The 23,375-nt window shown below is 46.7% G+C and overlaps 1 protein-coding gene across 3 annotated transcripts in view; it reads right to left on the bottom strand.

Moving 5' to 3' along the window:
- ugcg (UDP-glucose ceramide glucosyltransferase) overlaps positions 1-23,375 on the bottom strand; it is a 56,234-nt gene that overhangs the window by 15,816 nt on the left and 17,043 nt on the right. For all 3 annotated transcript variants that reach the window (XM_038804163.1, XM_038804161.1, XM_038804162.1), the window contains exons 2-5: positions 17,278-17,419; positions 11,610-11,712; positions 10,100-10,201; positions 8,320-8,432 (exon numbers count right to left, since the gene is read on the bottom strand). In XM_038804163.1, the coding sequence (XP_038660091.1) occupies positions 8,320-8,432; positions 10,100-10,201; positions 11,610-11,712; positions 17,278-17,419 (460 nt within the window). The remainder of the gene's footprint in view (positions 1-8,319; positions 8,433-10,099; positions 10,202-11,609; positions 11,713-17,277; positions 17,420-23,375) is intronic.

The following is a 23,375-nucleotide window of genomic DNA, read 5'->3' as shown; positions in this document are numbered from 1 at the left end:
TTATCATGCCGGCGGTGGAGGTGGAGGCGGAGATAGTGGTGGCGCTGGATGCAGAGAAGGCATTTGATAGAGTTGAGTGGGGGTACCTGTGGGAGGTGCTGGAGCGGTTCGGATTCGGGGAGGGGTTCATCAAATGGGTGAGGTTGCTCTACGAGGCCCCGATGGCGAGTGTAGTTACCAATGGAAGGAGACCAGAGTATTTCAGGCTCTACCGTGGGACCAGGCAGGGGTGCCCCCTGTCCCCCTTGCTTTTTGCACTGGCGATAGAACCTTTGGCTTTGACGCTGAGGGAGTCGGGGAGGTGGAGGAGCCTGGTGCGGGATGGGGAAGAACATAGGGTATCGCTGTATGCGGACGACCTGCTGTTGTATGTGGCGGACCCAGAGGGGAGAATGCCGGGGGTGATGGAGCTGTTGGCTGAGTTTGGGAGCTTCTTGGGCTATAAGTTAAATCTAGGCAAGAGTGAGGTATTTGTAGTACACCCGGGTGATCAGGAGGGGGGAATTGGGAGGCTCCCGTTTAAGAGGGCAGTGAAGAGTTTCTGGGGGTGCAGGTGGCCAGGAGTTGGGGGGACTGTCCATAAGCTTAATTTTACCAGGCTGGTGGAGCAGATGGAGGAGGAATTCAAAAGGTGGGACATGGTGCCGCTATCGCTGGCGGGTAGAGCGCAGTCCGTCAAAATGGCGGTTCTCCCGAGGTTCTTGTTCCTTTTTCAGTGTTTGCCCATCTTTATCCCTAGGGCCTTTTTTAGGAGGGTGACTAGCAGCATCATGAGCTTTGTTTGGGCGCATGGGACCCCGAGGGTGAAGAGGGTCTTCTTGGAGCGGGGTAGAGATGGTGGGGGGCTGGCGTTACCAAACCTCTCGGGGTATTATTGGGCGGCCAATGTGTCGATGGTGCGCAAGTGGGTGATGGAGGGGGAGGGGGCAGCTTTGAAACGGATGGAGAGAGCGTCCTGTGGAGATACAAGCCTGGGGGCCCTGGTAATGGTGCCGTGGCCAGTCCCTCCTACGAGGTATACGAGTCCGGTGGTGGCGGCTACCCTCAAGATTTGGGGGCAGTGGAGGCGACATAGGGGGAAGTGGGGGGCTCGATGGAGGCTCCGTTAAGGGGGAACCATTGGTTCTTCCCAGGGCACATTGATGGGGGGTTCCAGGGTTGGCACAGAGCGGGCATCAGACAGCTGAGGGACCTGTTCATTGATGGGAGGTTTAAGAGCCTGGGGGAGTTGGAGGAGAAATTTGGGCTCCCCCCGGGGAACATGTTCAGGTATCTGCAGGTAAAGGCGTTTGCTAGGCGGCAGGTGGAGGGATTCCCTTTGCTGCCCGTGAGGGGGGTGAGGGACAGGGTACTTTCGGGGGTCTGGGTCGGAGATGGGAAGATATCTGATATCTACAAGGTAATGCAGGAGGTGGAGGAGGCATCAGTAGAGGAGCTAAAGACTAAGTGGGAGGGGGAACTGGGGGAACAGATCGAAGATGGGACATGGGCTGATACCCTGGAGAGGGTTAACTCTTCCTCCTCATGTGCGCGGCTTAGCCTCATCCAATTCAAGGTGCTACACCGGGCCCACATGTCCGGGTCTAGGATGAGTAGGTTCTTTGGGGGCGAAGACAGGTGTGTCAGGTGTTCGGGGAGTCCAGCGAACCATGCCCATATGTTCTGGGCATGCCTGGCACTGGAGGAGTTCTGGAAGGGGGTGGCGAGGACGGTGTCAAGTGTGGTAGGATCCAGGGTCAAGCCAGGCTGGGGACTCGCGATTTTTGGGGTTGGGGTGGAGCCGGGAGTGCAGGAGGCGAAAGAGGCCAGTGTGCTGGCCTTTGCGTCCCTAGTAGCCCGGCGGAGGATCTTGCTACAGTGGAAGGATGCGAGACCCCCAAGCGTGGAGACCTGGATCAATTACATGGCGGGTTTTATTAAGCTAGAGAAGGTCAAATTCGCCCTGAGAGGATCGGTACAAGGGTTCTTTAGGCGGTGGCAACCTTTCCTCGACTTTCTGGCTCAGCGATAGGGTACTGGGTCAGCAGCAGCAGCAACCCTGGGGGGAGGGACGTTGACTATGTTTGCTTATTTAATTTAAATTTAATTTATTATTAAGTTATCTTGTTGTTTACTGGGTGTGGGGTGTGATACATGCGTTGATATGGTCTTGGGGGTGTTACAGTTATTATGGTGTTTTATTGTTGTTTTTCATTGTCTGTTATATTTTCTGTAAAAAATTCCAATAAAAATTATTTAAAAAAAAAAGATCAGCCATGATCTCATTGAATGGCGGAGCACAAGGGGCCAGATGGCCTACTCCTGCTCCTTGTTCTTATGTTCTTATGTGTCTGCGTGGGTTTCCTCCGGGTGCTCCGGTTTCCTCCCACAGTCCAAAGATGCGCAGGTTAGGTGGATTGGCCATGACAAATTGCCCTTAGTGACCAAATAGGTTATGGGGTTATTGGGTTCTGGGGATAGGGTGTAAATGAGGGCTTAAGAGAGTTGGTGCAGACTCAATGGGCCGAATGGCCTCCTTCTGGATTATACGTTCTATGTCTATGTTTACACAGATGACCTGCTTTTGCATATTTCAGACCCGTTGGAGGGGATGGGGGAAGTTATGCGGATCTTCGGGGAATTTGGTAATTTTTCAGGGTATAAATTGAACATGGGGTAAAGCGAGATGTTCGCGATCCAGGCAAGAGAAGAGACTGGGAGAACTACGGCTTAGAATGGTAGGAAGGAGCTTTCGGTATCTGTGAATCCAGGTGGCCCGGGAATGGGAGGCACTGCACAAGTTTTTTTTAAAGTTTAGATTACCCAATTATTTTTTCCAATTAAGGGGCAATTTAGCATGGCCAATCCACCTATCCTGCACATCTTTGGGTTGTTGGGGCGGAACCCGCGCAGACACGGGGAAAATGTGCAAACTCCACACGGACAGTGACCCAGAGCCGGGATCGAACCTGGGACCTCGGCGCCGTGAGGCAGCTGTGCTAACCACTAGGCCACTGTGCTGCCCTGGCACTGCACAAGTTAAACCTATCTCAGCCCGTAGACCAAATGAAAGAGGACTTTAAGAGATGGGACATGCTCCCGCTATCACTGGCGGGGAGGGTACAGACTGTGAAAATGACTGTCCTCCCCAGATTTCTGTTTGTCTTTCAGTGCCTCCCCATCTTCATCCCAAGGGCTTTTTCAAGTGGGTGAATAAGGTTATTGCAGGCTGTGTGGGGGCGGGTAAAACCCCGCGAGTGAAGAAAGTGTTTTTCATTAATAAGATGTGTCTCCGGGCTACCAGGAAGGCGAAGGCAAAGGCCAAGACGTCAGCCCCTGCATTCCCGGCTCTTGCGACACTCCAAAGATCGCCACCTCCGGACTCGGCACCACCCGTGTTTTGAGTACTGTGGACATTGCCTTAGCGAAACCCTCCCAGAACCCCTCTAATTAAAAAGAAAGTGAGCGCAGTCAGGGGGGGGAAAAAAAGAGTGGGTTGGCACTGCCGAACTTTTGCAATTACTACTGGGCGGCTAATATAGCCATGATTAGGAAGTGGGTAGTGGGGGAGGGGTTGGTGTGGGAGCGGATGGAGACAGCGTCATGTAAAGACACAAGTTTGGGAGCACTGAAATTGGCACCTCTTCCGTTCTCGCTGGCCCGATACTCCACAAGTCCGGTGGTGGTGGTGGTGGCAGCTCCGAGAATCTGGGGGCAGTGGAGGAGATATAAGAGAGTTCAGGGAGCATCAGTTTGGACCCTGATTTATAATAATCATCGGTTTTATACCGAGTAGGCTGGATGGTGGGTTCCGGAGATGGCAAAGGGCAGGAATTAGGAGGGTGCGGGATCTATTTATAGACGGGAGCTTCCCCAGCTTGAAAGCCTTGGAGGATAAATTTGAATTGCCAGTAGAGAATGGGTTTAGGTATTTGCAGGTGTGAGACTTCTCGAGAAGGCAGGTTCCGGCCTTCCCGCTGCTGCCGCCACGGGGGATACAGGACAGAGTAGTCTCCAGTACCTGGGTGGGAGAGGGGAAGGTATCAGATATTTACCAGGAACTTTTGGATGCGGAGGAAACTCCGGTGGAGGAGCTTAAGAGCAAGAGAGCGGACGAGCTAGGAGGAGAGATAGACGTGAGTCTGTGGGCAGATACCCTAAGCAGGGTTAATACATCCTCATCATGTGCCAGGCTTAGCCTGATACAATTCAAGGTAGTCCACCGGGCACACATGACAGCGGCTGGGATGAGCAAGTTTTTTGAGGTAGAGGACAGGTGTGCAAGGTGCGCGGGAAGCCCAGAAAATCATGTCCACATTTTTTGGGCATTTCCGAAGCTTAGAGGGGTTCTGGCAGGGTTTCGCTAAGGCAATGTCCACGGTGCTAAAAACACGGGTGGTGCTGAGTCCGGAGGCAGCAATCCTTGGAGTGTCGGAAGAGCCGGGAATGCAGGGGCCGACGTCTTGGCCTTTGCCTCCCTGGTAGCCCGGAGACGGATCTTATTAATGTGGAGGGACTTGAAGTCAGAGTGTAGAGACCTGGGTTAGTGACATGGTTGGGTTTCTCAGTCTTGCGAAAATAAAGTTTGCCGTAAGAGGGTCAATGGTTGGGTTCACCCGGAGGTGGCAGCCGTTCATCGACTTTCTCGGGGAAAATTAAAACGTCAGCAGAAACAGAATTCCAAAGGGGGGGGGGGGGGGGGGGGGGGGGAGAAAGAGGGCCGGATTGTTGTTTTATGGTTGGGATTGTGTGAAGATTGCGATGGGGGGCAATGTTTATTGTACCATGTTTATGTTGCTGTTATTATAAAAACTTGCAAATCCCTAATAAAAATATTTTAAAAAAAGAGCACCTATGGCAATTTACTAACTTCATGCTTATAAACGAGAGAACTGTCACAGTTTTGGAAGACATTTATAGTAAGCTCCTCAATAATTCTTCTGTTGTTGGATGTAGGGTCTCAGTAAAATATTCCATATTAGGTAATGCAGAACATCTCAAAACAACTCAGAATTTTGAAGAGACTACAGAGACTTTTTTAAAAAAACAATGTAAATTTTATCAGTGTTCTTCCTTAGTATTGCATTTATGCTGAAACTCTGCAATTATGAGCAAATAAAACAAAAACAACAGAAGGAATTGCAGCCGCCGCAGAGGCATTTCACTCCTTAGGGTTATGGGGAAGACCTTTGTTAGAGTCAGAATTAAAAGACTCCATCGATTTGCAGACCGTGTGCAGTGTGATTTCTGTGCTGGCAAATCTACTGCGGATGCAACCTTTTCCATAGCCAGCTACAAGGGAACACCGTACGAATCTTTACCTTACTTTCATGGATCTCACTAAAGCATCAGCGCCATCAGCAGAGCAGGGCTTTGTAAGATTTTGGGGAAAATAGCCTGTCCATCAAAGTTCCCCTGTCTCATCCACTCCTTCCATGCCAACATGCCATACATTTTGATGGATCCATTTGTGACATTTTCAGAATGGAGTCAGCAGGACTATTTCCTAGCTTCTACTGATTGGTGCCTTCTTCTCAATACTCTTTTACAATACAACTTTTGCCTTCCCTGTAGATATGCAAGGAGTCCACTTGAACACTAGGTCAGATGCAATCATTCAAGACAAAGTAAAGACAAAAACACGCTGCGTTCTGATCAAAGAGCTTTGCTATACTGGTGGTGCTGTGCTAGTCCCCCCACAAAGAACTTGGTACAATGACTCATGAATTATCCCTTCCATACCTGTAACTTGTTCTCCCTGACTAGAAGTGTCAAGGCCACTGTGGTCATGAGACAAGATCCTGCCTCTCTGTTGCTGATCACACTAATTAACATCCTGCTGGAAGTGGTGAGTAAAGTCTGCTACCTCGGGTCCATGGTGACAGACAATCTGTTCCTTGATGCACGCATAGGAAAAGCAGCTACCAGTTTTGACCAACTCATGAAATGCGCACGGAATATCAAGGTCTTATAAAATATCAGCTTGGTCCTATGTTCTCAGCACCTGGCTGTGAAGCATGGACGACTTTTAAGAAAATGTTAACAATTTCAATCTTTGCCGTCTGTGGTGCATTATGGGCATATCTTGGCAGGATAAAATCACAAATGCAGCAGTCCTCTCAAAGACACAGCCTCCAAAGTTAGTTAGTACTCATCAAACAGACTGTGTTGTTGGCTCAAACATATCTTTGGGATGTTAGATGGTCACATACCTAAGGAAATTCGTATGGTGAGGTCACAAGAGCCAGGTGACCAGTAGGACACTCAAAGCTGTGCTTCAGGGATGGTGGAAATGTAACATAAAGGCTCTAGACATTGATTATCACACCCGGGATCCATTAGCTGATGACAGAGGAAAATGTCCACACCTCTGTGAACTGGCATACACCACCACAATGATCAGGGCTAGGCAACAGATGCCAACACAGAAACAACAACCCATGATATTTGGTAGCTTCACAAACAGTACTGGTGACAGAAAATACATCTTAAAGATTGGCCTCTTTAGCCATCAAGCCAAGGTGCTCCTATGGAGGCATCTGAAATGGGACCCGTTTGCTGTGTTTAAATGGAAGGATGCCAACATATTATTTGGGTTATTATGCAATAGTTTCACCATCTGAAATACATTAACAGCAAGATATGGTAGCTGGATTCAGAATCCCACATTCTTTTCTTCTCAAATTTCCATGGGATTGAGAACTGACAAAATAGTCAAGAGCTTCAGGGGAGAGGACAGGGAGATTGGAAATGAGGAGATAGCTTACAAGTATATCAGGTCTACATTTAAGGGGTGGAAACATTTACATTGTTAATTAACACAGCAGCCAGAAAGGGAAGTTGGGTCATCAGTTATTTTGTGGGAATGAGATCACGAAAGCAGGAAGTGGGACCGGTAAACAAGGTAAGCTTAAAGAGCGTATTCAGGAAGATAGGAAAGAAACCAGAGAAAAATGCGGGTTCAGAGGGGTCAGGGTCAGTTGTAGGGAGGAGGGAGCAGTTGAATGATATACAAATTAACAAAGAAATTTACACGTTCCTTGTTGTTGAAGGTGTGGGCAAGGGAGAGGAGTTCAAAGTGATTAGCAGAAGTAAGGAAGCAATGATTACTTTTGCCCTCTAGAATGATTCTGAAGTAGCGCGTCAGTTTTGGCAGAGGACAGCGAGGCTCAATAGCACTCAACACTGTCCAACCAGGTTTCAAACAGATGTCTGAAGCAGCCACACACTATATATAACCAAGTCTGCAGCCTGGAACCTGAGGCGAAAGATGTGCAGGTTAGGTGGACTGGCCAGGATAAATTGCCCTTAGTGTCCAAAATTGCCCTTAGTGTTGGGTGGGGTTACTGGGTTATGGGGATAGGGTGGAGGTGTTGACCTTGGGTAGGGTGCTCTTTCCAAGAGCCGATGCAGACTCGATGGGCTGGATGGCCTACTTCTGCACTGTAAATTCTATGAAAGGGGGCACTATACCAGAGGAATCAATTGGAATTGGTAAAAGTAAAGGTTGTACTAGTGACAAAGACATCAAAGATGACGGTAAGGAAATGATTTGGCAAATTGACAGCTGCAGAAGCAACATGGCAGATGAAAGGTCTTAAAACACTTGCAGTTGGAATTTTCAAACGTAGTTATAAATTACTTCAGAAACGTGGCAGTTCATAGAACATAGGGCATACAGTGCAGAAGGAGGCCATTCAGCCCATCTAGTCTGCACTGACCCACTTAAACCCTCACTTTCACCCTAACCCCGTAACCCAATAACCCCTAACCTTTTTGGACACTAAGGGCTATTTAGCATGGCCAATCCACTTAACCTGCACGTCTTTGGACTGTGGGAGGAAACTGGAGCACCCGGAGGAAACCCATGCAAACACGGGGAGAATGTCCAGACTCCGCACAGTGACCCAGCGGGGAATCGAACCTGGGACTCTGGCGCTGTGAAGCCACAGTGCTGCCCACTTGTGCTACCGTGCTGCCCAGCTACCGTCATCTCCAACACCCACTTCCCCACTACAACAGATGCAGAAGGGAAGGGGTTCAAAGAAAGGTAGAGGCATACAGGGTGCCAAGTAAACAAAGAGGTAATCGATGAAGCTTTAATACCAAAGAGATGGTTTCAAATTACACTTCCCAATATCACTATTACAAATGTACCAAGTTTGCTTTATTACCACATGATCTTTGGGATCTATGCAGTTGGATGACTTAAACATATTAAAACAGCGATCAGGGGACTGGATCTTCTCCAGTACATTCAAAATAATAATGAAACAGTCTGTGCTTTTACTTTTTAAAAAAAAAAATACAAAAATAGTACGGAAATATTTCTATTCTTACCTGTTCTAAAGTAGCAGCAAATCCCTGTCTGTCAGCCACATATGGCAATCCGTGTACCAGGCCCACTTTCTCAGTCATCATGTTGGCCATGTCTGTCAGAGTGTCCGACTTCACTGAGCATTAGGAAGTAACGTGGAAGTTGTTTAAAAGTTAATCCACGCTTTATATTTCTCATGCAATAAGGCCATTCTGCTATTACAGATATTTCCCTCCCCCCACCCCCAACCACCCCCAAAATAAAAGTTATGTCTTTAAGAAATTAGGATTGATAGACCCAAAATATTCAAATCTTCAATCCAACAAAGTTGGGCCAGAACTCTCCAAAAAAATAATTTGACAACAAATTGATTAGCAAATAAGAACATAAGAACTAGGAGCAGGAGTAGGCCATCTGGCCCCTCGAGCCTGCTCCGCCATTCAATGAGATCATGGCTGATCTTTTGCAGACTCAGCTCCACTTTCCGGCCCGAACACCATAACCCTTAATCCCTTTATTCTTCAAAAAACTATCTATCTTTACCTTAAAAACATGTAATGAAGGAGCCTCAACTGCTTCACTGGGCAAGGAATTCCATAGATTCACAACCCTTTGGGTGAAGAAGTTCCTCCTAAACTCAGTCCTAAATCTATTTCCCCTTATCTTGAGGCTATGTCCCCTAGTTCTGCTTTCACCCGCCAGTGGAAACAACCTGCCCGCATCTATTCCATCTATTCCCTTCATAATTTTAAATGTTTCTATAAGATCCCCCCTCATCCTTCTAAATTCCAACGAGTACAGTCCCAGTCTACTCAACCTCTCCTCTTAATCCAACCCCTTCCGCTCTGGGATTAACCTAGTGAATCTCCTCTGCACACCCTCCAGTGCCAGTACGCCCTTTCTCAAGTAAGGAGACCAAAACTGAACACAATACTCCAGGTGTGGCCTCACTAACACCCTATACAATTGCAACATAACCTCCCTAGTCTTAAACTCCATCCCTCTAGCAATGAAGGACAAAATTCCATTTGCCTTCTTAATCACCTGTTGCACCTGTAAACCAACCTTCTGTGACTCATGCACCAGCGCACCCAAGTCTCTCTGCACAGCGGCATGCTTTAACATTTTATCGTTTAAATAATAATCCCGTTTGCTGTTATTCCTACCAAAATGGATAACCTCACATTTGTCAACATTGTATTCCATCTGCCAGACCCTAGCCCATTCACTTAACCTATCCAAATCCCTCTGCAGACTTCCAGTATCCTCTGCACTTTTCGCTTTACCACTCATCTTAGTGTCATCTGCAAACTTGGACACATTGCCCTTGGTCCCCAACTCCAAATCATCTATGTAAATTGTGAACAATTGTGGGCCCAACACAGATCCCTGAGGGACACCACTAGCTACTGATTGCCAACCAGAGAAACACCCATTAATCCCCACTCTTTGCTTTCTATTAATTAACCAATCCTCTATCCATGCTACTACTTTACCCTTAATGCCATGCATCTTTATCTTATGCAGCAATCTTGTGTGGCACCTTGTCAAAGGCTTTCTGGAAATCCAGATATACCACATCCATTGGCTCCCCGTTATCTACTGCAGGCAGTCTGACCAGGAATCATGCTCATGTGTGCCATCACAATTTTCAGTGTTTGCTCTCTCCGCTTGAAGTAAGCAAAGATTCAAAAATATTTAAGACTTGAAATATTAGATTATTGTACATAAATACATATTCATAAATTGGTAAATAGCAAAAAACAGGTCAATCTTCCAGCCAATATAAAACATGTTTCTGACCTCTAATTCCACTGTCACAGATCCATACAAGTTCATATTTGGCTACTTCATAACCTGGCATCAAATTGTTTATCTTGGGATTAATGCCAACCTTTTTGCCACCTGAAGGTGATAAGAATGTATTTTAATTATTTTACAATTAAATTACCACTTGGCCGTTAAAAACATTAAAAAAAACAATTTAACCCAAAACACATCATCATCTCCTGGTCTCCTCTATACAGATTAACCTAGCCAATGAAAAGGATATTCCCCCATCTGAAAACAGTGGAATGCGGCTGCATATTTACTTTGGAAAATAAATAAATCCTGAGAGCCTGGATTAAGCTCTTATAAAATAAATGCATCCACAAATACATGGTCAAGAGTAAATACAATAAGGCAGCACGGTGGCACAGTGGTTAGCATTGCTGCCTATGGCGCTGAGGACCCAGGTTTGAATCCCGGCCCTGGGTCACTGTCCGTGTGGAGTTTGCACATTCTCCCCGTGTCTGCGTGGGGTTTCACCCCCACAACCCAAAAGATGTGCAGGATAGGTGGATTGGCCATGCTAAATTGCCCCGTAATTGGAAAAAATAATTGGGTACTCTAAACTTAGAATTTTTTTTAATTTTTTTTTAAAAAAAAGAGTAAATACAATATATCATCTCTCACATCATCTTTCACTTTTTACATGTGTAATTTTTTGTAATTAAACTGGTGCAGTATGTAGAACAGCGTTCACAGCACAGAAACAGGTCATTCAACCGAACAACAATACAATATATCATCTCTCACATCATCTTTCACTTTTTACATATATGTGTAATTTTTGTAATTAAACTGGTGCAGTATGTAGAACAGCATTCACAGCACAGAAACAGGTCATTCAACCGAACATCCGTTTTATGCTCCACACTCCTCCCACTATTTGCTTCATTTCATCAACACATCTTTCTATTCCTTTTTGCTATCATGTGCTGATTCAGCTTCCCCTTAAATACATCTATGCTATTCATCTTAACTGCTCCACATAGTATCTAGTTTCACAATCCCGCCACTCTCTTAAAGGACCGACAGTCAATTTAACTGCGCCTAATAATTCAATCTCTCTGATCTAAGCCAGGTCCGAGGAGAACAATAATATAATTCATCAATTGGGGAACTGTTTTATTTATAACAAATCGACGAAGGGTCATTGTAACCAATTCAATCATATTGATTTCAAAATGAGGGCAAGCAATATCAACAAAACAGAATTAGTGTGTTAGTTAATGTGCAACAGCCTCTACATTGGTGAGCATCAACAGTGAAAAATTAAACCCGTCAAATTAACATGATTTTTGGTTGAGGGCGGAAATTCTATTTATTTAAAAACAAACACAAGGTCACACAAAAAATAACTTTCAATTTATAATTTTGAAAAAGCTTTAGCTTGGTGAAGTACCAAATATTTATAAATTCACTTGGATGCAGCTAAACACGAATTTCTGTCAACATGAGGAAAATTGCACAGATTAAATCTGCTTACCAATAAGCAATTTGGCATCCACATTTGGGTATTTTCCCAGCAGCTTTTTACAGACATCGACTGCAGGATCATCACTGTCTTGTATGCAAAGGAGTATTTCAAACTGGTTAAAGATGAAGGGAAGGAAAGAGATCGCAATCATCAGTTGAGTGCTGGAAAAGTATAGTGTAGCTCTGAGAGCTGCCTTACTATAGATTCACTGATTAACCGTGTCAATTCTGGTGCTGGACAGGATTCTCTCTTGCCTCTTTAATTTTCCACTATTCCCACATCCCTCAGAGTAAACTTCTGATCTCAAGCTTGGCAAAAGAAAGATGTTTTCTCCCTTAATGATGAGGAAACAAGGAAAGCTGGAGACGCTGCTCTTGTGAACTTTTAGAAGCCAGCTCAACATTGGCAGATCCTGAATGGGTGCTTGATGATCCAGAGAATAGGGAGAAAAGAACTTAAAATGAACCATTCAACAAAACAAGTTACTTTTACAGTCTCGCAGATTTCTTCAGTGCCATAATGTTTTGCCCTAAAAGCTTACATGAAATCTTTCACAGAGGTTTTGTTATAACACACAAAGAGCTATTTAGTCCACAGAGCTAATGGTCCCAGAATATCCTAGTGATCAATTAGACCATTTTGATAAAGTAGAACGGCACTGCAAACATCTGATGCCTTTTTGAGTAGGATTGTCCAGCATTAAAGAGACATATGCAGAGAGCCTCAAAACCCACTGTTTGAACAAAAAATGGAAGGTTCAGTATAAAGATTTATACAACATGGGAGTCATTTAAAGGTATACTTTAGATTAATTTTACAATGAAAAAGAAACTGCTCAAGTTTCATTTTTACAGTTAAGCAAATCTTTTAAACCGTGACCCGGTTACAGCTTTGAAATTCCGGACATATTTAATATACAAATAAATGGGAGCACATTATACTTGCAGTCCATATAGTCACCGATGCATTCAATTCTTATCAAGGGTCCTTTAATCTACTGAGCCCATTCACTTCATTCAAGTTTTAAAATAGTTATTGGGAGCATCTATTGTTCCCAAACTTGGGCAACAACAATGTAAAGAGAATTAATTTTTTTTTTTTAAAAAGGAGAAAAGAATCCACTCTACATCAGGATCAAAATGAGATGACATTAGGATCAAAAAGCTTTTTCAAATACACAATTAGTAAGGGGATATATAAAAAGGTGAGAAATAGATAAGAATGTAATAAGAGCGGTGGGCTGTTTGGCCCTTCCGAGTCTCCTTCACATTCAATACAATAATGGCCGATCTTGTACCTTAATTTCACATTTCTTGCATCGTCCAACACCTTTAATTTCCTTAGTACTCTAAATCTATCGACATCTGTGTTAAATATGTTTAATGACTGAATGCCCACAGCCCTCTGGAGCTAGAGAATTATGAAGATCTACATCCATGTGTGTGAAGAAAGTTCTCCGGATCTCAGTCCAAAATGGCCGCCCCTTCTTTACGTTGTGGCCCTGAAGCCACGCACGCATGGATGCAGTTAAAATTTCATGGTCATTCCAAAGGAGTTGAGAGAGGTAATATCCAGAGTTGGGCCACAAAACAACTGAAGGCACAACCAGATAAATAGAACATGAGCTGGTCAGTAACTTCATAAAGTCCAGGGTAAAGATAAAAACAAGGGAATCAACCAGTGTCAGTTACCTCACTCCAAATGGTCATTCCTCAAAACGAAAGGAGTTTTGGCAGCCTACTTGACACCAAAACATGATTTTCTCTACCCAAAATCCACATGCAGAATTTCTGGGAATCCTGCTGATTTTCCTCTTGCTGGCTCAGGGATGATGCCAACCAACTGCGATACCTCACATACGACATCAATAGACTCAGGAAGTGAATTTTGGTAAGCTTCCCTGGCAGCGTTCGCATTTGTCCTCCACCACCTGGAAGGACCCGCTCGTTCGTGTTCTGGTTAGGCTCAACCCTGCGCACGCGGAGCAGGCGGGGGGAGGTTCGCCCTGCGCATGCGGAGCAGGCGGGGGGAGGTTCGCCCTGCGCACGCGGAGCAGGCGAGGGGAGGTTCGCCCTGCGCACGCGGAGCAGGCGAGGGGAGGTTCGCCCTGCGCACGCGGAGCAGGCGAGGGGAGGTTCGCCCTGCGCACGCGGAGCAGGCGAGGGGAGGTTCGCCCTGCGCACGCGGAGCAGGCGAGGGGAGGTTCGCCCTGCGCACGCGGAGGGGAGGGGAAGTTTGCCCTGCGCACGCGGAGGGGAGGGGAAGTTTGCCCTGCGCACGCGGAGGGGAGGGGAAGTTTGCCCTGCGCACGCGGAGGGGAGGGGAAGTTCGCCCTGCGCAGGCGGAGGGGAGGGGAAGTTCGCCCTGCGCAGGCGGAGGGGAGGGGAAGTTCGCCCTGCGCAGGCGGAGGGGAGGGGAAGTTCGCCCTGCGCAGGCGGAGGGGAGGGGAAGTTCGCCCTGCGCAGGCGGAGGGGAAGTTCGCCCTGCGCACGCGGAGGTGAGGTGAAGTTCGCCCTGCGCACGCGGAGGTGAGGTGAAGTTCGCCCTGCGCACGCGGAGGTGAGGTGAAGTTCGCCCTGCGCACGCGGAGGTGAGGTGAAGTTCGCCCTGCGCACGCGGAGGTGAGGTGAAGTTCGCCCTGCGCACGCGGAGGTGAGGTGAAGTTCGCCCTGTGCACGCGGAGGTGAGGTGAAGTTCGCCCTGTGCACGCGGAGGTGAGGTGAAGTTCGCCCTGTGCAGTGCTTCGATCCAGAGTCCTCTCCCTAGCTCTATGCCTATTTCCTCCTCCCATTTTTTCCTGGTCTTGTTCCTCTTCCCCAAGTTGCCTGCATCCAGTTCTTCTACTAACGAGCGTCCTGGTGTCTGGGGGTACATTATTGTTTCTTTGCGGAGGAAGATTTAAAAAAATAAATTTAGAGTACCCAATTCATTTTTATCCCTAATCAAGGGGCAATTTAGCGTGGCCAATCCACCAACCCTGCACATCTGTGGGCTGTGGGGGCGAAACCCACGCAAACACAGGGAAAATGTGCAAACGCCACACGGCCAGTGACCCAGAGCCGGGATCGAACCTGCGGCCTCGGCGCCGTGAGGCAGCAGTGCTAACCACTGCTGGGAGGGGGTGGAAAATGAGAGAGCGAGAGCGCGAGAGAGCGAGAGCGCGAGAGCGCGAGAGCGCGAGAGAGCGAGAGAGCGAGAGAGCGAGAGAGCGAGAGAGCGAGAGAGCGAGAGAGCGAGAGAGCGAGAGAGCGAGAGAGCGAGAGAGCGAGAGCAAGCGAGAGAGCAAGCGAGAGAGCAAGCGAGAGAGCGAGAGAGCGAGAGCGAGAGACCACTCTTTCTGCGTGGTCGCCTGGTGGGAGAACTGTAGGTTTGGTAGGGCCAGTCCTCCTAAGTTTCTTCTCCTCTTCAGGATTCTCTTTTGAATTCTTCTCTTTTGAATTCTCGGGCTCTTCTACCCCTAAACATCATGATTAGTTTGTTGACTGGTGAAAAAGGCCTTGGGGATGTCGATCAGGAGGGATCTGAACAGGAGGGATCTGAACAGGAAGACGAGCCTGGGCAGCGTGTGCATTTTGATCATCTGTACTCTCCCGGTTAGAATAGAATATCATAGAATTTACAGTGCAGAAGGAGGCCATTCGGCCCATCGAGTCTGCACCGGCTCTTGGAAAGAGCACCCTACCCAAGGTCAGCACCTCCACCCTGGCGTAAATTTTTTATACAAGTCCGCCAGGCCCATTTGGCCCCAGTGCCTTTCCTGCCAGCATGGAGTTTTTTCTGTTATAAATTTAGATTACCCAATTAATTTTTTCCAATTAAGGGGCAGTTTAGCGTGGCCAATCCACCTACCCTGCACAACTTTGGGTTGTGGGGGCGAAACCCATACAAACACGGGGAGAATGTGCAAACTCCACACGGACAGTGACTCCGGGCTGGGATCGAACCTGGGACCTCAGCGTCGTGAGGCAACAATGCTTACCACTGCGCCACGTGCTGCCCCTGCCAGCATGGAATTGATGCTCTCCATGACTTCCCCCAGTTCTAGTGGTGCTTCCTGCCCCCACCTCCTATCTTCTCAGACAACCAGCATGCCCAGTCCGTCGAGGAACTGCTTCATCTTCGAGTCACTCTGGTCTGTTGCCATTTTTCCCACGTCTCAAATTATTGCCTCCTGTGCCTCCAGTCATAGAACATAGGAAAGGCCCTTCGTCCCATCATGACTGTGCTGGTCAAAAACAACCGAACCATTCTAATCCCACTGCAATCTAGGATAGCAAGTGCATACATGTTATGAGGGTCCCTGCCTCCACCACTGTTTCAGGCAGCCAATTTCAAACTTCCATCACCCTCTGGGTAAAAAGGTTTTTCCTCACATCTCCTCTAAACCTCCTGCCCCTTACCTTAAATCTTTGCCCCCTAGTCATTGCCCCGCGCCCCCCCCCCCCCCCCCCCCCCCCCCGCCAGTTGCAGCTGTCTTGTGAAAGTGGGTTGGCCGTTTTTCTGAGTTCCCAAAGAGCCAACTTCCCCGTGTCTGCTCGGCACATCCGCCTCACCAGAAGGATATAATCGGAATTAAACTAAATCTGTGCAGGTGGATCAAATTTCTTGAAAACATTCCTTCAAATTTGTGACTTGTTAACCAATCAACAGCAAATTGGGAAAATTGTGGCTGGAAGCTGTGAGGCTACATGATAAAACCTAGGTATGGATAAGAAATCGATAGAGTAGAAAGGAAAGGTTATGAATTAGAGGGGATGAGGGCAGATGTTAATGAGAGGGGTGTTCACTACTGTTTCTAATTGAAATCAATGATATACTCAAGATACCAGAGTTGCAGACAATATCAAAACTAGACGAGGAAGTGGAATTGGAGGAAGCAGCTATGAGTTAGGATAAATCATGTATGTGTGCAGTATAAATGAAATTCAGTGCTGACCAATGCAAAGCTTTGCATACTGATACCTTAATCTAAATTGGACTCAATGCCCGCAATGCCCAGTCAGACCAGCAAACAAAAGTCCACAGAATGTTGAACCAGTCAAAATAGAAGCATAGTCAGTGCAAGTTATGATAAGATTTTATAATACTGTGAGAGATTAGTTTAAATACCGTGTTCACTTCTGATCAATCAGAGTAAAAGAAGAATTCAAGTAAATGCAAATTAAAAGCCACATGGTTTCTAGAATAAAGGATAAATTAGGAGGATCTTGCAGACAGAAACAAGAATGCAGAAACCTGGGAGTTTCAAGAAAGGCATCAGTGAGGGGATCTTGTAGATACACACAAGATGGCAAGTGGTAGCAAAACAAACAGATAAAATTACTTCTGACGATAAAGGTTGGAAAAGAGGACACAGGTTTTACCCATTAAAAAGGTAAATTCAATAATGCATCTGAAAGGTTTACTTTACATGCGGAATGGATGAATTTATGGATACAGAATAAAGGCAAAAAACATGGTAGTTGGTGTCACCTTGGACGTACAATGATGGGTTTCATCTGTATTTATCTTGTTAAAGATAAACAGCGTAATAGGTTTAATAAACAAATCTTCCCTAGCTCACTTACCACTTAATACAATCTTACAACAATTATGTCTCTGTGATCTATACTTCCTCCACCCCACTCCATAAAATTCATTAGTAAACAGCAGAGTTCCACGAGATGTTTATACATACTTTAGGATAATCAAGTTCAAAGAAAGTTTCCAGGTTGTTTATGAGATTTGGATCCACTCCTTTCAGGGGTTTAAGTAGGGAGACACCAGGAAGCTTGCTGTAAGGTTGTTTGTCTGTTGTCTTCTTGTTGAGATGAAGGCGTCTGAAGGGGAAATGTAAATTCACCAATGTTAGAAATTGTTTTACGTTAGCGAAGCCGACATCCCGTAAAAATAAATTCTGAGAAATGCTGCCTTAAAGAGCTGGGTTTCTATGTAAATATATCAAAAAATAAATATTGAACGTTTACTGGAATTTGGTTTTGCAAATACTTCCTCATACGCACAAGTGAGTGTGAAATGAAATCAGGATAAAACTTTTAAGTTTCAGTAAGTAGCATGGCATTAGAGATAAAATATTAGGGGTTGACATCCAGTGGCGGCCATGAATTGAGCGGGTTGCACGAAAGGCGGCTCTCGTCTAAGAACATCAACGTTTAACCCCAACGAACAGGCACCAAAAGTACTCAATCCCCCCAGACCAAACCCCCACTGACTGCACTGCCAACCAGGATGGGCAAAGAATCAGCCATCCAGCTGAAAAGCCAGTAAAGAAGAATGGGAAACCTCAAACCTGAGAGCAGAGAATCGCACGTGGAGGCACAGAACTGCGGGGCCAACGCTGCAGAATTACCAGCACAGACCAAGGCGCTGACTGTCAAATTGGCGTGCTTCATCACCTCTGAGATCCAGAGACATAGGGAGGAGATGAGAAAAGACCTTGTGGCAGCCATCGGGACGGCAGTGGATGCCACGACAGTCCCCATGAGGGAGGCAATGGACAATATGGAGCTGATGCTAAAGGCCCAGGTAATGACGACACAGAACCTCAAAAATGCTGCCACGGACCATGGGGACCGGATCACAGCACACGAGGAGACGAGCCTGGTAAGGACCCAGAAGGGATTGAGCCGTTGGCCATTGCATTAAGAAGTTCGGGAGCATGGAAAGGAATAGTGCGGGAGGGGGGTATAGAGGATAGGGTGTCCTTATATGGAGACAACTTGCTGCTGTATGTGTCGGAACCGAGTGCGTCGATAGGAGGGATGTTGGAGCTCCTGCGAGTATTTAGGTCTTGCTTGGGGTACAAGCTGCAAGCTGAACCTGGACAAGAGTGAGTATTTTGTTGTGTCTCGGCCGGGGGGTGGGGGGGCTGCCATTCCGTAGGGCAGGGACTCACTTTAGGTATCTGGGGGTGCAGGTCGCCCGGGAGTGGGGTAAACTTCGCAGGTACATCACTAGTTTGGTGGGGAGAGTGAAAGCCGATCTGGCACGGTGGAATGGTCTCCTTCTGTCACTGGCGGGTCGGGTACAGGCTGTTAAAATGAATGTGTTGCCGCAATTTCTGTTTATTTTTCAATGCTTACCGATTTTCCTGCCAAAGGCTTTTTTTTTGGAGATTGAGGGAATGATTACCTCGTTCATATGGGGAGGGAAGGTGGCCAGGGTGAGAAAGGTGCTCCTACAGAGGGAAAGGCAGGCAGGGGGTTTGGGTCTCCCGAACCTGATGTACTACTACTGGGTGGCGAATGTGGAGAAGGTGCGGAGCTGGGTCAGAGGGGTTGATTCCCAGTGGGTCAGAAACAAGGAGAGTTTGTGCAGGGGGTCGGGATTGAAGGCACTAGCAACAGCGCCGCTCCCGATAGCTCCGGGGAAATACTCAGGGAGTCCGGTAATAATAGCTTAATTGAAAATCTGGAGGCAGTTTCGCCAACACTTCGGGTTGGGGGCAGGGTCAATGGAAATGCCGATTCGGGGGAACCACAGATTTGAGCCAGGTAAGTGGGATGGAAGTTTTCGGAAATGGGAAGAGAAGGAGATTAAGACGCTAAAAGATTTGTTTTTTAGGGGTTGGTTTGCAGGATTGAGGGAGCCGGAAGCGAAGTATGGGCTGGAGCAGGGAGAAATGTTTAGATACATGCAGGTTCGAGATTTTGCCAGCAAAGAGATACAGAGCTTCCCGGAGGAACCGACCTCCTCATTGCTGGAGGAGGTGCAGACGACAAGGGGTCTGGAGAAGGGGGTAGTGTCAGCGGTGGACAGAGCTATTCTGGAAGAGGATAAGGCACCACTGGAAGGGATCAAAACAAAGTGGGAGGAAGAGTTGGGAGAGGTTATAGAGGAGGGGGTCTGGTGCGAGGTGCTCCGGAGAGTAAATGCCTCCATCTCATGTGCGAGGTTGGGGCTGATACAGGTGAAGGTGGTATACAGAGCACACCTCACGGGGGCGAGGATGAACCTATTCTTTGAAGGAGTAGATGATGTGTGCGAGCATTGCAGGGGGGGGGGACCCGCTGATCACATTCATAGTTTTGGTCCTGTCCAAAGCTAGAGGATTACTGGGAGGTGGTGTTCAGGGTAATTTCCAAGGTGGTGCACGTGAAACTGGACCCGGGTCCCCGGCAGGCCATATTCAGGGTGGCGGACCAGCCAGAGTTGGAAACGGGTGCGGAGGCAGATATCATAGCCTTCGCCTCGTTGATCGCCCGAAGGCGGATCCTGCTGGGATGGAGAGCAGCCTCTCCGCCCTGTGCCTTGGCGTGGCGGGGGGACCCGTTGGAGTACTTGACTTTTGAGAAGGTTAAGTTTGAACTGAGGGGAAGGACAGAGGGGTTCTACAATTCATGGGCATATTCATTATGCACTTTCAAGAACTGGATAACATTGAACATTAGTTAGGGGGAGGATGGGTGGGAGGGTTGGGGGGAGGGTTGGGGGGAGGGGGGGCTGTGTATATTAAGGGTGACTATGGGTAATCCCTGATTCCTTTTTTGTCATTTGTTTATGTAAAAATGCGGGCTGATGTTTGGGGGTTGGTGGGAGGATGGGATCGTTGTTATTGTTATGGGGATTGACATATCTGTTGCTGATTATTGTTTATTGTTGGTGGGTGTAAATTCGGAAGAAAATGTGAAAAAGTAGGAGAATAAAAATATTTAAAAGTAAGGACCCAGAAGGGGTTGAAGGATAAAGTAGTCAACCAAGAGAACCAAATATGTCAGCAAAACCTGAGAATCGTGGGGTTCCCCAGGGGGGTTGGAGAATACATCACAGTGATGCTTGGGAAGCTGGCTGGCAAGGAGGGCCAGTATTAAGTCCAAAAAATTCCAATAAAAATATATATATTTCAAATATTAAGAGTTTGTTTTTAGGCAGCTTTGGACATGCAGTCTCTGTGCGGCACTGCCATCCTTTTATATTTCTATTGTGGGCCTGCATGGAGTCTATGGGCAGAGAGAAGGAACTGAGAATCACACAATGACGCAAAAACGTCAAACCTACAGAACATAGACAGAAAATACTTGATGCAGGAGAGAATCCCGATGCCAAAAGATAAATGCCATTTTACTTTTCCACTGACAGTAGCGGGGGGGGGGGGGAAAAAAAAAAAAAAAAAAAGAGGTCTGCACTTCCCCATTGCAATTATCTAAAAGCACTCAAACTTTCAGAGCACATTTCACCGTTAGTTACAACATATAGAATTGGCTCAGCACAATAAGTAGGAAGGAGATTTAAAAATCATAATTACGATGTTTGTAGCAGTTTATCCTCGAGCTGGGACTACATTCTCAAGTTCCCTCCAAACCAAGTAAACATTTAATACAGTAAACACCATTACCCAGCAATCTATCAACTGCAAATCTCTACTAATCTGGAAGTGTTGATGTTTTCCTGATATGAATCATCTCTTTACCCATCAGAAGCAATTACAAAGTTATCTGTAACCCATACCTGTATCTTGGGTTATTTCATAGTTTGTTTTAATGTACTGCGAAGATTAGAAGTAAAAAGTATACTGTTCCTTAATTCCTGAGTATTTGCATATTAGTGTATGCTACAAATATTGTGCTGTATTCCATTGATAAATGGAACTTTCTGTTAACTGCCGTTTTTGGTTAACCAGCAAACCCATTCCCCACGAATGCTGGATAATAATGTTTTTACTGTATAACTCAAAATGGGACAACTCAGGGCTACATTTATAGATGTTCCTTCTAACTTAAATCATCCATTTTCCAAAAATATGGAATGCAATCGGGAATTGTTTTTGGGTGACACGGTGGCACAGTGGTTAGCACTGCTGCCTCACAGCTCCAGGGTCCCGGGTTCAATTCTGGCCTCAGATGACTATGTATGGAGTTTGCATGTTCTCCCCGTGTCTGCGTGGGTATCCTCCGGGTGCTCCGGTTTCCTCCCACAGTCCAAAGATGTGCAAATTAGGTGGATTGGCCATGATAAATTGCCACTTAGTGTCCAAAAAAGGTTAGGTTGGGTTACGGGGATAGGGTGCCTTAAGTAGGGCGCTCTTTCCAAGAGCTGGTGCAGACTCGATGGGCCAAAAGGCCTGCTTCTGCAGTGTAAATTCTATAACATGGGGAAGTGGAGATTAACCAATAATGAAAATGCAAATCACCATCAGGAACATCCTTTCGAACAGTATTTCCCCCCCCCCCCCCCCCAAGTAATGCACAAGCCTTTGTGTTCCCAAGGATCCACAAGTGTACTCTATCAAGCATTCAATAAATAATCCTTGGTTTCCAAGAATATATTGGGCAAGGCTAATGAGTCACTGCCTGTATTGACACACATCTTTAATTCTTCCTCATACAAAAGGAAACTTATACTATCAAACTCATTAAAAAAGATAAATTTAAAGTGATGGAAGAGTCATGGGAATTCAGTTAAATGGATAGCACTTTCAGAGACACAATACCAACTTTCATTCATACAGCTCCTTTAACATAGTAAAATGGCCCAATGCACTTCATTCCAGTGTTATCGAACAAATTTTCACACCAACTACAGGAGATATTTGAGCAGGCAACCAAAACCTTGACCAAAGTTGGGCGGTCTTAAAAGCAGTAAAATGGCAAAGATTTAGGAAGTGAATTCAAGAGCTTATGACCTCACGTCAATGGTGAGCAAAAGAGAGATTTCAGAGGATTATAAGAGGTGGAGGAGGTTGCAAAGTTAGGGAGGAGACAAGGCCACAGATCAATGGGTTAAAATAGAGACACAGCTGAGGGAGGAAGGGTCCCAGACAGAGGAACTGAAACTTAAATGGGAGGAGGAGCTAGGTGGGGAAATGGAGGATGGGCTGTGGGCAGAGGCCCTGAGTAGGGTAAACTCGACCGCGACATGTGCTAGGCTCGGGCTGATCCAATTTAAGGTCGTTCACCGGGCCCATATGACGGTGGCTCGGATGAGCAAATTTTTCGGGATAGAGGACAAATGGGCTAGGTGCGCGGGAGGACCAGCGAACCATGTGCACATGTTTTGGGCATGCCCTGAGCTGAGGGGGTACTGGGAGGGATTTGCTGGGGTCATGTCCCAGGTGCTAAAAACAAGGGTGGTGATGAGTCCAGGGGTGGCAATTTTTGGGGTTTCGGAAGACCCGGGCGTCCAGGGGGAGAAAGCGGCCGATGTGCTGGCCTTTGCTTCCCTGATAGCCCGGCGACGAATATTATTGGCGTGGAGGGACTCAAAGCCCCCGAAGACTGAGTGGTGGCTTGCGGACATGTCAAGTTTCCTGGGGATGGAAAAAATTAAGTTCGCCTTGAGGGGATCTGTGCAGGGGTTCACCCGGAGGTGGCAACCATTTATTGACTTCTTTGCGGGAGAGTGAGCGTCAGCAGGGGGGTGGGGGGAGGTAGAGTAGAGTAGGAGGGAAAATATGGCGGGTAGTACGGGTGGGAGGGGAGCGGGCTTGTGCAATACGGTACGATGGAAGTATTGAAAGTACATGGATGTTTGCACATTTTTGCCTTTTTTGCTTCCTTTCTGATGATGTCTGTAACTGTTTATAAAGCCAAAACTACCTCAATAAAATTGTTTATTAAAAAAAATAGAGACACAGCTCAACTAGGAGCCAGTGTAGGTCAGCAAGCACAGGGATGGATGGATGAATGGCACTTGGGTGTGATCCAGGACATGAATAGCACTGTTTTGGATGAATCAAGTTTTAAGAAGATAAGGGGCTGGACAAGAGTAAATTTAAATAATCAAGCCGAAAGGAAGCAAATACATGGATGAGAGTTTCACCAGCAAATGAGCTGAGGC

Source organism: Scyliorhinus canicula, chromosome 8 (genome assembly GCF_902713615.1).
Source record: "Scyliorhinus canicula chromosome 8, sScyCan1.1, whole genome shotgun sequence".
In the NCBI taxonomy this organism is placed as follows: domain Eukaryota; kingdom Metazoa; phylum Chordata; class Chondrichthyes; order Carcharhiniformes; family Scyliorhinidae; genus Scyliorhinus; species Scyliorhinus canicula.
The sequence above is the reverse complement of the archived record's forward strand: the minus strand, read 5'-3'. Positions and strand labels throughout refer to the sequence as shown.